We start from the raw sequence: 13,607 nt of genomic DNA, 5'->3' as shown, positions 1-13,607 counted from the left end.
CATTTGTCTCTTATTTTTGTTGTAGACTTCTAATTATTAATTAAATGAGGGAATTTTCACCTTGGACCTGAGATGGATAGATAGGAAATAGATAACAGTTTGATGATAACAGGTGATTAGTTTTACCAGCAAAATGTATATTTCCAGACATGGCGAATGGAAAACTTAAATTGTAAAATGTGCTACATTTAATGGGGTAAAGCATTGAAAACATTGTCAGTACCGATATGTTAATGCTTCAACTTTTCGCATCCAAATCACGTTTGAAATTTTTTTTTTCAAAGGTCTTAAATCTCACCACTCGTCTAGATAATTCTTTGTTTATTTTAAAAACGAGGGGAAATCTGCTTCCTAAGGATACCCGTACACCTCCATGCCTCTTCCAAAACTTTAAAATACAAATCCAGAGTAATTACCGATTTTAATAATTTGTTTGCTTCAATAAAATAATTGAACACCACTAAAGGTATAATTAATTACCATTTGTCATATTTTTTTTATTGCATGTGGACGTATAATTTTCTACGTTTATGTAGATTAACACTGTTTTGTATGTTTGGTGTGGGATTTTTTAAAAATAATAATGTGTGGATTAATTTGTACTTCTTGGCAGTTCTGGTAGTTATTTTATCCCCATTAGTGTAAAATGTGAGATGAAACAAGTACTAATTGGGACATGGTTTGTAATGCAACATAATCCTTTGTATCAAGGAGAACCATACAGTGATCTATTTAGCTGCTAAGATACACAATTGCATTTATTGCATTTGCTTCAATACCGTTTAAATTATCTCGTCTTGCTGAAAATCAGTTGTTTAAACCAGTCTTATTCTTGCTTTTCTTTGCCTTTATATTATGTCCATACAATCTGTATTGTTGTATGATATTGGAAGTTTATCGGCGAAGACGACAGAACCAGAACAAAAATTTATTCTTGAGCAAATGGCAAAATTGGTGTACATTTGAATAATATTAGCTAATTTTGTCTTTTTTTTCGAGTTGTCCAAGAAGTACGTAAGCTGGTTGTAGATTTTTTGTTCTCATTCTTCCAAGCGTTGTTATACTTTTTTCTTTACAGAGATACTTCAAATACATCTCTCTCTCTCTCTCTCTCTCTCTCTCTCTCTCTCTGTTGCTTGATAACGTGCTTCAGCTGTAATCAAAAAGTTCGCAATCACAAGAGAAACCAGACGAGATTAAATATGTGTGAGAAACGTTACCCATCCATAAATTTTATTAATTTTCTAATTGTCTGTTTATCTGTCTGTCCCTTCCTCCCTCCAGCCGTCCGTCTATCAATCTATCTATCCTGTAAACGTTCGCTTGTCATAATATATAATACTTTTCTCATTCTTTTTTTTCTCCTTTTTACCTTTAGCACAGGTCATGGAGGTTATATTCCAGAGGTAGGTAGGTTAGAGTAGGCTGGACACAGCAGACAGAGGCAGCAAAATAGTTGTTAACAACCATTTGGGTGGATGGAAGACTTCACTGATTTTTTCGCTGAAGAATACAGTACTTTGTTGGAAGGAATGTGGGTCCTGTACAGAGTAGATGTTGAAATGTAGATTGAGATCCTCCACATGGTTGTCTTGTTTTTGGTCTGTCGCTTTTAGATTTGTGGTATTATATACATAATTATTTGTGGTATTATATACATAATTATCTGTGGTATTATATGCATAATTATATCTTCAATGCATTGTCACAATATTCATGTTTTGGTGGACATTTGCTACAGGACTGATAACCATATTGCGATTTCATTCTTTTTGGTTTGGTATTTTTAATGATTCAGAAATCATTTTGAAATGGCATGGGACCAACTGTCAGACCAATTTCATTCATAATGGACAATGCTGGATTTCATCGTGTCCCTCAGGGTCATTTTCCCTTCAGATGAAGAAAAGGTTAAGAGACTCCAGTTAGTACTAAAGTAATGCAAAATAACGTTATGGTGTAGAGTCAGTTTTCTCCCATACAAATTAGACATCCAAAATATAAAGTGTGAGTGTTGTACGTATTTTCTTTGTACTGTATTATCTATGCACAGTGATAATTATGATAATCAAAAATGATCAGGGCTCGACTTATTGGATACCCCCCCCCCCCCCGGTGAGGCAGAACATACTATGTTACGATGTTATGAATTTGTCTGCCAGTCTGTTACCCATTTCATATTCCGCATAACTCGAATTCATAAAGAGCTAGCGTTACAAAACTGTGGATGGCTTGCCCTCGATGACAGGAAGTATTCTACGTACCCTTTTGGAGTTGAAAGGTAAATCACACTATGACGGATAAAAGAAAAGTTGTTTCGGCACAATAACTTGACTTCTTCCCAGTTTACAGTTTAAAATATGTCGATAGCTTGAGATAAATAAGATTGCTTTCGATTTCAGGGTCAAAAGATCAAGGTCATGGTGGCTGATATAAGAAAAATGGTTTTGGCACAATAACTCAGTTCTCCGCCATTTATAGTTACAAAACATTTTGGATGGATGGAGATTATAAAGATCCCTTTAGATTTCAGGGTCAAAAGGTCAAGGTCATGTGACGCGTAGAAAAAAATGGTTTCGGCACAATAACTCGAATTCTCCACCATTTACAGTTATAAAACTTTAGATGTATTGAGGTAAGGAAGTCCCTTTCGATTTCAGGTCAAAAGATCAAGGTCACTGTGGTTGATGTTTTGTTTTTACAGTTTTAACAACTCCTTTAACAATATTTACTATATTATGCCGTGGAAATTGGAGCTAAGTGCACTTCTCAAGGACAGACAGAAGCGGTTGATCATGACTGCCTGGGCGGGTATCGAAACCGTGACCCTTGGATTACGAGTCAGGTGATCTACCTACTGAGTTACTCTGGCTCCGTCACTGTGACAGAAAAAAAATGACGTTTAAACAATTATGTGAGTCCTCCGTTGTTGATCTGGACATTTGTGAATGCCTTGCACTTAGAGTAGGGAGAAGCCTCTGTATTTGGGGTCAAAAGGTCCAAGGTCAAAGTCACTGACAGAAAATAAAGCAATGCTTTCTCCACAAGATGTTCAGTCATCGACCACGAACTTTCAAAGTTCGTGGATGACTCTCATTCCTTAGGTTAGAAGAAGCCTACTGATTTCGGGGTCACATGTCGAAGGCCACGATCACTTTGACCGACAGAAGAAAATGGTTTTCGCGAACTAACGTTATTCCTAGACCATCTACCTTGACCATAGTTTGTGGAGGATTTGTACATAAGGTATGGAAGAAGCCCATCGATTCTAGGGTCATAAGGTCAAAAGTCAAGATTGTTCAGATAAAGATAAATTAATTTTGCAAAATGGCGTTTTTCTATAATAAATTCATTGAGCAAACTTTGTGGAGCCTTTTTGGCAGGTAATAAAGAAACCTATACATTTTGGGGTCTAAAAGTCAGAGGTGATGGTAAGTGATGTAAGAAATTAATGGTTCTGCACATTAATTTAAATTTAAGATTTAATAGTTTGGTCATTGGTCGAGGGCATTAAGACCCTTTGGTCAGTAATCTCCAGAGTCAACTATACACTACTATATAAGGGACTATTAAACAAAGCCTGCGTATAATGTGTCGTTCAGGGAGCTCTCGTGAATATAATCCAAAGTTTCATTTTTTTGTATAGTGAAGTAGCAACTTCGACACAATTTTATGCATCTACAACAGATCACAGATGGTAACGAATTCTTTTAAAGCTGGGAAAAAGAAGATGATTTGGATATGCATTATTCGATCAAACTTTGAATATGACACTCCCAATCCATACCCTCACCCCGCCTTCGAAAAGTAGAATTATCAACAAACACCTCAGAACCTATTGTTTTAAATAAAACTGATATCAACAGTTCACTCCGATATTGTGATAATATTTTTTATTTTTTGTTTTTAAAAACTACTTATACAAAATCGCAGATCACAGCACCATTGTTGTATGACATATCTTTATATCGAAGAAGTAAGGTCTGTCGGCAATTTATTATCAGTAAAAAAAAAAAAAAGAAAAAAAAAAACATTTTTCTTAGAACACTGATGTACCACCACTTTGCCTGAAAATTAAATGCACAACTAACCAAGGTATACCAGGCTGATTGGGCTGACTTTATATAAGTCTTACCTTTATAAATAAAAGAAAAGAAAAACATGTATCCCTAAATGCATACATTTAATTTTGACTAAACGTCATGTAAAACTTCATTGCATCAGCATGTACATAGTTTCCACAGATGTCTATCTGTCGTTTAATCAGGCTTCCTTTAGTGAAGCAACATGATGGGCTTTGATGAAAGAAAACTGTCGTTTCCAATGGCATCTTCACAAAATGTTATCTGTGTCCATTAATATTCAGCTGTCGTATAATACATTCACCTTGGATGTTTTACTTATAATTTCCTCCGAAGCAGCTCAGCCAGTTATTAAAAAGTTCTATATTATGTTCATCATGTATTATGCTTTTTCGAGTTTGATGATCTGGGTCTGCCACACAGTTTTCACACAAGCTGGAAGAAGTTTTAAAATTATTTTGTCCTTTCTCATTAGCTATTCACAGAAAACTTCCTATTTAAGCCCATTTCATTTTTTTATATCATAACTGCTTACTCTAAAACTCTGAGCAGTTTACATTGAAGGACATAGGTGGAGGCGCCTACTTGATGCTTAATGTCCGAATTTGTGTTTTTTTTTTAAAAAAAAGGATATTTGTACACAATACTGTCCGATTCTGTACATATAAATTGTAAGTTGTATTAATATTGACTTTTTATCTGTTGTTTTGTACCAATTACAACTTATTACTATAATTTCTCTTCCTGTGCCCCCGCAAGTCATGGAATCGTCATAGACCATAGATCGAAGCGCAAGTTTGTCATTACATCATTGTGTTTGTGTATGTGATTAAACTTTCGATGATAATTTTTTTTTTCTAATTTAAAATGCACTTTTAAGAAAAGGTCGGTATTAGTGCATATTTTGAGAGTTCTGTGTCCTTCATATTGTGGATATTAGTATATCGTAGAAGGGATACGAGAATATCAAACAAAAATCGAGCATTACTAGACCAGTTTGAGGTTCAAGATAATTAGCAAAGAGAACACGAAATAATAATTTGATTTTTTTTTATAATGACATAAATAATTTCACAAAGCTTCATTTTATTGAAATTAACAGTTTTAAGGTAGGCGGTCGAAATATTTCACAAGTTTAACATGCAGCAATGTCAGTATCAATAGCTAATGCCTATTTATGCACACGTTTAGAATTTATATATAATCATTTCTAGCTTTGTTGAAGAATAACACTTAAGAGAATAAAAACTTTAATTTGTTGATTTTAAACATAAGAAAAGTTACACTCAAATAATTTATTGTGATAAGAAGCAACATTTCGACGCAGAATTGTTTAAACAACTCAGTATGAAAAAAGGATTGAATTACAATATAGTTGTAAATACGCGGATTTGTATTTGGCTAAATTTTTTAATACAGCTTGAAGACCTCATAAACTTTGTATGGTCAGTCTATAAGGGTTCAGAAAGGCAAATACAATTTATGGAAGACAGCGTCATGTTTAAAATGGTCATTACGTATATGAAGTAGCTATTTCAAATGTAAGCATAACACTGATCCAATTTTACATAAATCTGAATTCGTATGTTTGATCAGATTGAAGAAACCCTACAAATTATTGAAAATGAAAGTACTTGTTTGAGATGGTCTTCTTGATAGCTTGTTGAAAACCTGGCGTCATTTTATCAGGGATAAAGTTTTCTCTGAGTGTTATTTCGCTTTAAATGATTGACTAAGAACAGTATTTAAAGCATCCTTGCTACGATTTTAAAAGTCTATTTGCCTGCATATCTATCAGTCTGCTGTGAGAACCAATTAAACACGACAAAAAGAAAATCAGATCCGTTGGATCGAACTAATGATTAACATAACAGTGTATTATACATTACCCAGGCAAGCAATGATGTGATGTGATTTTAATTTTTTACGTAGCTTTAACAATTTTTCAGTCATATCGCTACGATGTCTGCAATGTGGCAGATTATAGTGATGTCTAGCACTGGGGCATCATGCCGCAGACATGTAGCATGATGTCCCACCCAGTCACATTATCCTGACACCAGGCCGACCAGTCCCAACACTAACCTCTTAATGCTGAACGCCAAGCGAGGCAGCTGTTAGTACCATTTTTCTAAGTCTCTGGTATGACTCGGTCGGGGATCGAACCCACGACCTCCCGCAGGCAAGCAATGAAAAAATACAGAAGTGTCTAAGCTAGTCACGTGAATGAGCGGTGGGTACATGCTAATATATGCGGACATGCTAACATATGAAAACTACAACGATGGAAATGAACTTGAGTAATGATATATGTTTTTGTATTAAAAAATACTACTATCGAAGACGACAAGTAATATACAATCCTTTATGACTATTTCAAGAGCGAACCTGACAAGATACAATCTTGATGAAGGAAAAGAGTTTACATTTAAGAACGTTCATGATTTGTCGATAAGGAAAATCCTGTAATACTTTTCAACATGCAAACAGTATCTGTAATGGAAAAGTTCAACAGAAAAAGAGACTAAAGTTAAACCAGAAAATGAGTTGAAGTTTTACCAAATTAATTTATGTTTACAGTAATACTTATCATCAATCCATAAATCAAGCGAGATTACTCCAGCTGAGAGAAAACGTTATGAGAATTAATGATTAATTTGTTTACATGACATTTGGTGTATTCTGAATGCCTAAATTTAAAATAGGTATAACAATTTCAAAATACAAAAACAATTTTATATGAGCTACCCACGTTACCTAACAGAGGAAACATTTAATATTTGGTAAGTGAGTTTAAGTGATCCGGTGATTTTAAGAACTGAACGCACGAGGGGAGACGATATAGAAGGTATTTTGTTTCAGAACAACATTTATCTCTATGACGAATACGACGACAATTATAGTTGAAAAGATTTGGGAAACAAATACCGATGAGTGGTAAGTACTAGAGAAATCGAAAGGATGTGATGATTCAATTGGCACCTATGAACCACAGCTGAAAGCAGTATGCCCTTCAAATGAATTGAGGAAGCACATGTTGATTTTTGAAAAAATTGACAAACATTTAAACGACTAATCATATACTGCCAAATGAACGTTGAGAAAACTGACAAATCCTTTCAGCCTTAAAGGCCTTTCAAGTTTATTTAAACGGCACCATTCTGACTTCAAATATGGACCTCGTTACCACAAAATAGAGCATTTAAATGATGTCTGAAACTAATGCCGCTCTTCACAATTAGCCCAATTCTGACAGATTATCCGACATGAATGTCTTTAAACTATATTCAAATTAGGCAAATCCTTCATCAAATATGACTGATATTACTAAAAACAGGAAGCTTCAAATAACATAATGAAAAAAAACCCAGAAAGATATAGATTGACCAAATATGGCAGAAAGCATCATAGGCTGAAGGGTTGTCATGTATATACAAATGTTGTTGTTGTTGTTGTTGTAGGGTTTAACGCCATTTTTCAGCAAACGATAGGCTATACATGGCGGCCACTATTAATGGTGGATGAAGATCCCGGGAAAACTTCGGAAAGAACCACCGACCCACGAGAAGCTACTGGCAAGCTTTCTCACATACCTACATTGGCTGAATCCGAGACTCGAACCCACGCAGACAGAGGTGAGATGGCAATGATACAAATGGTGTTAATCCTCCATAAAATGTTTCAGCTTTTACTAAATTTAGAAGAACTTTGATAGACTTTTAGAAAACTGGCCAATGGAACTGGACAACATTTCAAAGAAAATATCCTGGCGGAGACCTTTCAGGTGTTTGCAAGTTTTGCAGATGAAAATTAAAGCTGGAGTGTGCAGAACAAAATCTTGTATCAGTGTTTTATAGTTGCTGATGGAAAACGCATAAATCAGCAACTTTTCACAGATATAAAGCATGGAAATTACATAGACGGATTGGAACAGCACAATATATGACATATTACGGAGCCATTTTATAACAACGTAATGACTTTAAAACTGGTTCCAGAAAACCAGTGTAATAATGGAAGACTGCTGGTAAGGGTAAGTAAAAGAACTTTTTAGAAAAACAACTGTCATCCGGGCATAGTTTATCCATCTTGAGTTGAAACGACATATTGTGTAGATTATAGAAACCAGTGCGTTTAAACTGATCGCCGTTCTGCATACGTAAAATTGTAAATCTAGTTGTAAACAAAATAAGTTGAATAGAGAGTGCCCAAATTATTGCTTTAGATAAAAGTCTACAATTGTACGACATTGAAAAAGCAGACCTTACTAACACATCGTGTACACAATCATATGAGACGCTACGTAAAGAGTTATAAGACATTATGCTGCAAAACAGTGAATAACATTATTAGGAGATGTAGAAGCATTAGATCAGATAATGTACAGAGATAAGCGACCGATCATTTAAGACTTGCCTGGAAAGGCTGGTGTATTTGTCTCCAGCTATCGTTTCGAGAAAGAAATGGAAGACAAGCAGACAGACACTAGAGTTTAGTTTTAAAGTAAACATGGTTCAGTTTGCTCTGACAAACGCAGTGCTAAAATGTGGGTTTTTTATCTCTAAAAATATTTAAGCAATAAGAGTGCATGTGGATTGTAAATAAAATGTGAAGCTACACGTAGTAGCAACTTTAGGTCATTTGATAGCTACAAGTCTTTGGGGTCTGTTTTAGCCAGGTCATGCTGATTGTAACGGTTATTTCGAACTTGTGAAGTGTACCTTTTTTCTTGACTCCACCGTTGTAACTTTGTCCAGCTTCAAATGTACCTATCGTGGGATTTGTTAAGCACAATCTGCAACATTTCACGAATATAATGGTTAAGGCATGGTTATAAATTTGGGCTGCCTGTTAGTATAATCTGCCTTTTTCTAAATCCGGCAATATTTGGTGGCTTTGGTCAAAATTTGTAACCTACTGTGGCAGTCGGTTGATGACAATGAGTGACAGTTACTTTTTTCTGATTACGTTATTTTGCTAAATAGTGACCTTGTTGTACACACTCGACAATGAACATAATTAATTTAAAGCATGTAAAAAGCAAACGCCCGAACGAGATAGATAAATGTAATCCACTGAAAGCAACATGCAAATCAGTTTAACAAGAAGAAGAAATGTACAACAGGATATGCAATAGACAACGATAAAACATTGGACTAAAGCCTGGCAAAGTCAGAGAAATGAATAGCAACATAAAAAAGACGTTGAAGCTACTGGCAAATCAATTAAACGTGATAAAAACATTGCTCCGTTTTCTCGACAAATCGCATGATTTGTTTTTATTGTGCATCAGATTAAGCGTGTACAACTTATAGTTCAAGATCTTGACCAAAGGAGGATATGGAAAAACAATTAAAATCAGAGCAAATAAAAGGGCTATAAGAAGAAAAGGTAGCTTGGGATACTGTCCATATATAACTATTTGCTGCTTTATGTGTATATGCTCTGTCATGCACAAATTGGAGTAATCGTCAAAACTAAATACGGTTCAATTTTAAAACAAATTGGCGAAGCTCATGCAAAGAATCAGGCTAACTATACTATCAACAACAACTATTATATCCCAAAAATGATGCCGGCTTTGTCATTTTTAAAATCTCAAACAGTATAAACAACATAATAAATATGATTTACCATGCATCATTCAAGAGTTTTAACAGTTTTATAATCATCCTGGTTATAAAAAAGGACTAGACTCTTGTTTATCCCACGATGAGATATTTAAATCGCTTGATATGTCGGATTTTGCATTAGCTTATTAATGCAGGAATGTTGATATACAATTTGCTTTGGCATGTAATCTTTATCTCGTTATGTACAATGTTTCCTGTCTTTCAAGTCTCTGATGCATTGTAATTCACGACTCATTCTTCGATGTTAGATTTTAGCTCTTTTACGACATTAATCATGTAGGGTGTTGCTTTCATGCCAACTAAGACGATTGCAATTTTGACCAAATTTGTATAAATTTTGTCTGGTGCTAAATTTTGGTTTAAGGTAATTGAAATTTCATGCAAATCTTTACTCTTACCACCATAAATTCTGCATTAATTTACATTTCTTTGAGACGGCTCCGGTGGCCTAGTGGTTAGAGCGTCCGCTTCTGATGCGGGAGGTCGTGGGTTAGATACCGGCCGAGTAATATCAAATACTTATAAAAATAGTACTAACAGTTGCCTCGCTTGGCTATTAGCATTAAAAGGTTAATGTTAGGACTGGTTATCCCGGTGTCAAGATAATGTGACTGGGTGGGACATCGTGCTACATGTCTGCGGCATTATGCCCCAATGCTCGACATCACTATAAACTGTTACACTGCAGTCATCGTAGCGATATGACTGAAAAATTGTTACGGCTACGTTTTTGAAATAGTGTCAAATCTGGCTGGTCTAATATCAATTTCTGTTTGAATATTATTGTATTCCTATGCAGTGGATACGAAAGTATGAGTGGTCCAAAGCTCTCAAAAATATATATTACATTATTATTTGTTATTCTTGTAGATATTGCTTCCAAACAAATGTGCAACATTTTCCAAGTTATACTATATTTCTGTACTGATGTTCAAGTCCAGGGCTAATTGTAGACAGTCTAAATGCAGAAGTAATCCAATCAGTCTTATTCATGCAACAAACATATTATGTTCACTTACAGAACTATCGTCGTTCATGTTTGAATTAATTATCGATGCAAATTGATTCAGCTTTTTAATTGGCAATAAAGGTAAAAGCAGATTTGTTTATACCCGACATTTGCCTTCAATTATTGTCACACTAAGTTTCAACAACGGCTGTCAGTTGTATTGATATATTTGATTGATTTGAATGAAGAATTGGCATATATAAAAGCTAGTCTGTGTATTGCAAAAAATTATTGCACATGAACTGGTAACTCAAAATTTAAAAAAATAACAAATAACAATCCCTATTTGTGTATTATATAAGTGTACCTCCCTTTTCCGCAGGTGAATGCCTCCCCATTACAGCTATATTTCTACACAGCAGCTGAAAGAGGATTTTAAGTTGTTTTGTTTAAAAAGAATTAAATGTCATCGTTAATATTACCTTTAAATTACTCAAGATTTCATGTTTTCACAATGTTTTAGCATCACGCGGAAATAATTCCACGATAAGAAGGGAAGAAACACGATATCGCAGAACAAAGAATAAATGATTTTTAGGTTCATTTCACCTTCGATGTCAGTACTTTCATCCTAGATTTCAATGATGTAGATATGTTTCGGGTAATATGGCATGCATTCTCTAAATGCATTGAGCACAAACATCAAAATTTATGCTGAGAACATTTTAATCACATTTGCAACACTTGGAATGAATGCATTGTTCTAATTATTCATAACATTCTAGGAATCAAAGTTAAAAAGATCCTGACAGTTCTATGATTCTAATTTAATTGCAGACTGCCAGATTTTTTTGACACTGAGTGTGAAGAAAGTTTAAAAAATAATGAAAAAAATGACTTTATCCCAACAATATTTACTTTATTCGAATTTAAAGATTCTAAACGTTTTAAGATTTCATTTTGTATAATTAAATTTTAGAATGTGATTAGTTTTTGGAACGTTGCCATTAATTTCTTGCTCAAGTTCTTTCGGGAAAAGGCATCCTGGCAAAGGTGTGTTAAAAAACTGAAAACATGTTCAAATTTCAAATTTGTTTTGGTATAATTTTATGAAACTGTAAGGATTATATTATTGTTTCTATCTCTGTGCATATACCAAATCTAATTTATACTGGGAAAATTTTAAAACTTTGGAATTTTTAGACTGATATCGATTTTCGTGCTTGCATATGATTGTCACGGACACCAATTCTCGAGTGTACATCAGTATGAAATATAGTAATGAGCTAATCATATCAACTGTTATATATATATATATATATATATATATATATATATATATATATATATATATATATATATATATATATATATATATATATATATATATATATATATATATATATATATAATTGTGTTGGGTTTGCTCTGAAAGGTACATTTTGCATGTACAGAACAATACGTGGAGTATGACAGCATCATCTCGTTTAAATTCTTTTCATGAAGTTCTCATTCCTAGTTAATCATTTGGAGATGTTTTTTTGCAGTCAAGGTTTCTAAAATGATAATGTCCAAAGCTGTATTACCTTTTTGCACCGTTTTCTGTACCAGCGTACCATGTCGTGTACCAGCGTACCATGTCGTGTACCAGCACAACATTTCTTGTACCTCGATATCATTTTGGGCTAACACGTTCTGTGAATCTTTTCATACTCACATTTTAAACTCCGGTCTTCACAACAACCCACGGAGATTATTACGAAAGATGTTATACAAGACTGCCACTGACATAAATGCATTATTATCACAGGGCAGTATATATTTTGTTCCAGTTAGCTTTCAATAAACCATCACATAAACAGTGTGTATATTGCTTTGCATAAAGATGGATTCTGATTCAAAGATGGCGACAAATTCAAATATATGTTGCTGAATTTGATAGCAGTCAGGTAATCTGGAGTAAAATGCAATTTTAAGTTCTTTGGGTGAGAAGAAACGTCTTGCCACCGACAAGTACATAATTACATTTACATTCTACAAGATGTAACGTTTTGGCGTAAGCCCCCCCCCCCAATCACTTATATCAATTAATAACATAATCAAACTAATTTTCCAACATTTTTATTTCTATTCTTCGCACAGTTTAGTTCGAGCTTGAGATGCAGAGGCAGACAAAAAAATGCAACAGATTTGGTGAAGTGAGTTACTAAAAGAGAACTATGAAGAAATGAAGACGAAAAATATTTGACACTTGCTACATGTTAAAAGTGTAATGTCTTCACGGAGGATTTACGTATACTTATATAATCCGTCTGTCTCATTATTTCAAGATGCAATCCAAGACGCCGATATTTAAGAACTATTGTCATTGATGATTTCGACCTTAAAACCTGTAACTTTATTATTGTTGGTTTTTATGGTTTTTATTACGTTGTATCAGGTTGCACTTTTGTGCTGCACGTGTATTATATCGTTGTTGCATTCTCCTTTTTACGATGAGCTTCTTGTTTAATGACAGCATTTTGTAGGTATGTCATATAATCTTTTTGTTGATACGTACTGATAATAATAATAAAGCAAATATAGCTTTGTGTCTTTTGCCTTTTCTATTAAGTTTTCAAGTAAAATACAGCTTCCTGTGCATAGGTGTGGATAAAGCACTAACGTGTCTTGTAATCAAAGTTAGAGAAGATGTTCATAATTCTGTCTCAAAAGAATAAGGCTGAGAATTTCTTCCGATTTCATTGTCTCCAATGACATTTACTAAAACCGTACAAATTGCAGAAGAGATTTTCGGGGTGAAGTTTTGAAAACAATATCGCTGCTGAGCATATTAAAGCAAAACAAGGTATTTTGCCCCCACCCCCACCCCTCCAAAAAAACCGAGGATATAAGAGTGAAGAATATTAATAACGATGCGAAGACTAAATTCTCTTACAAATG

The 13,607-nt window shown here is 34.2% G+C and overlaps 1 protein-coding gene across 5 annotated transcripts in view; it reads left to right on the top strand.

The window, feature by feature from the left end:
• LOC149774593 (putative complexin-1) overlaps positions 1–13,255 on the top strand; it is a 294,867-nt gene extending 281,612 nt beyond the window's left edge. For 3 of the 5 annotated variants that reach the window (XM_089945117.1, XM_089945113.1, XM_089945115.1), the window contains one exon: positions 1,379–13,255. In XM_089945117.1, coding sequence (XP_089801243.1) covers positions 1,379–1,410 — 32 coding nt within the window. In that variant the 3' untranslated portion in view covers positions 1,411–13,255. The remainder of the gene's footprint in view (positions 1–1,378) is intronic. The other 2 variants (XM_089945116.1, XM_089945114.1) reach the window with 2 other exon arrangements.
• The last annotated feature ends 352 nt before the right edge of the window (positions 13,256–13,607 follow it).

This window comes from Sinohyriopsis cumingii, unplaced genomic scaffold (assembly GCF_028554795.1).
Source record: "Sinohyriopsis cumingii isolate HCF-2022 unplaced genomic scaffold, ASM2855479v2 utg000198l, whole genome shotgun sequence".
NCBI lineage: Eukaryota > Metazoa > Mollusca > Bivalvia > Unionida > Unionidae > Sinohyriopsis > Sinohyriopsis cumingii.
The sequence above is the reverse complement of the archived record's forward strand: the minus strand, read 5'-3'. Positions and strand labels throughout refer to the sequence as shown.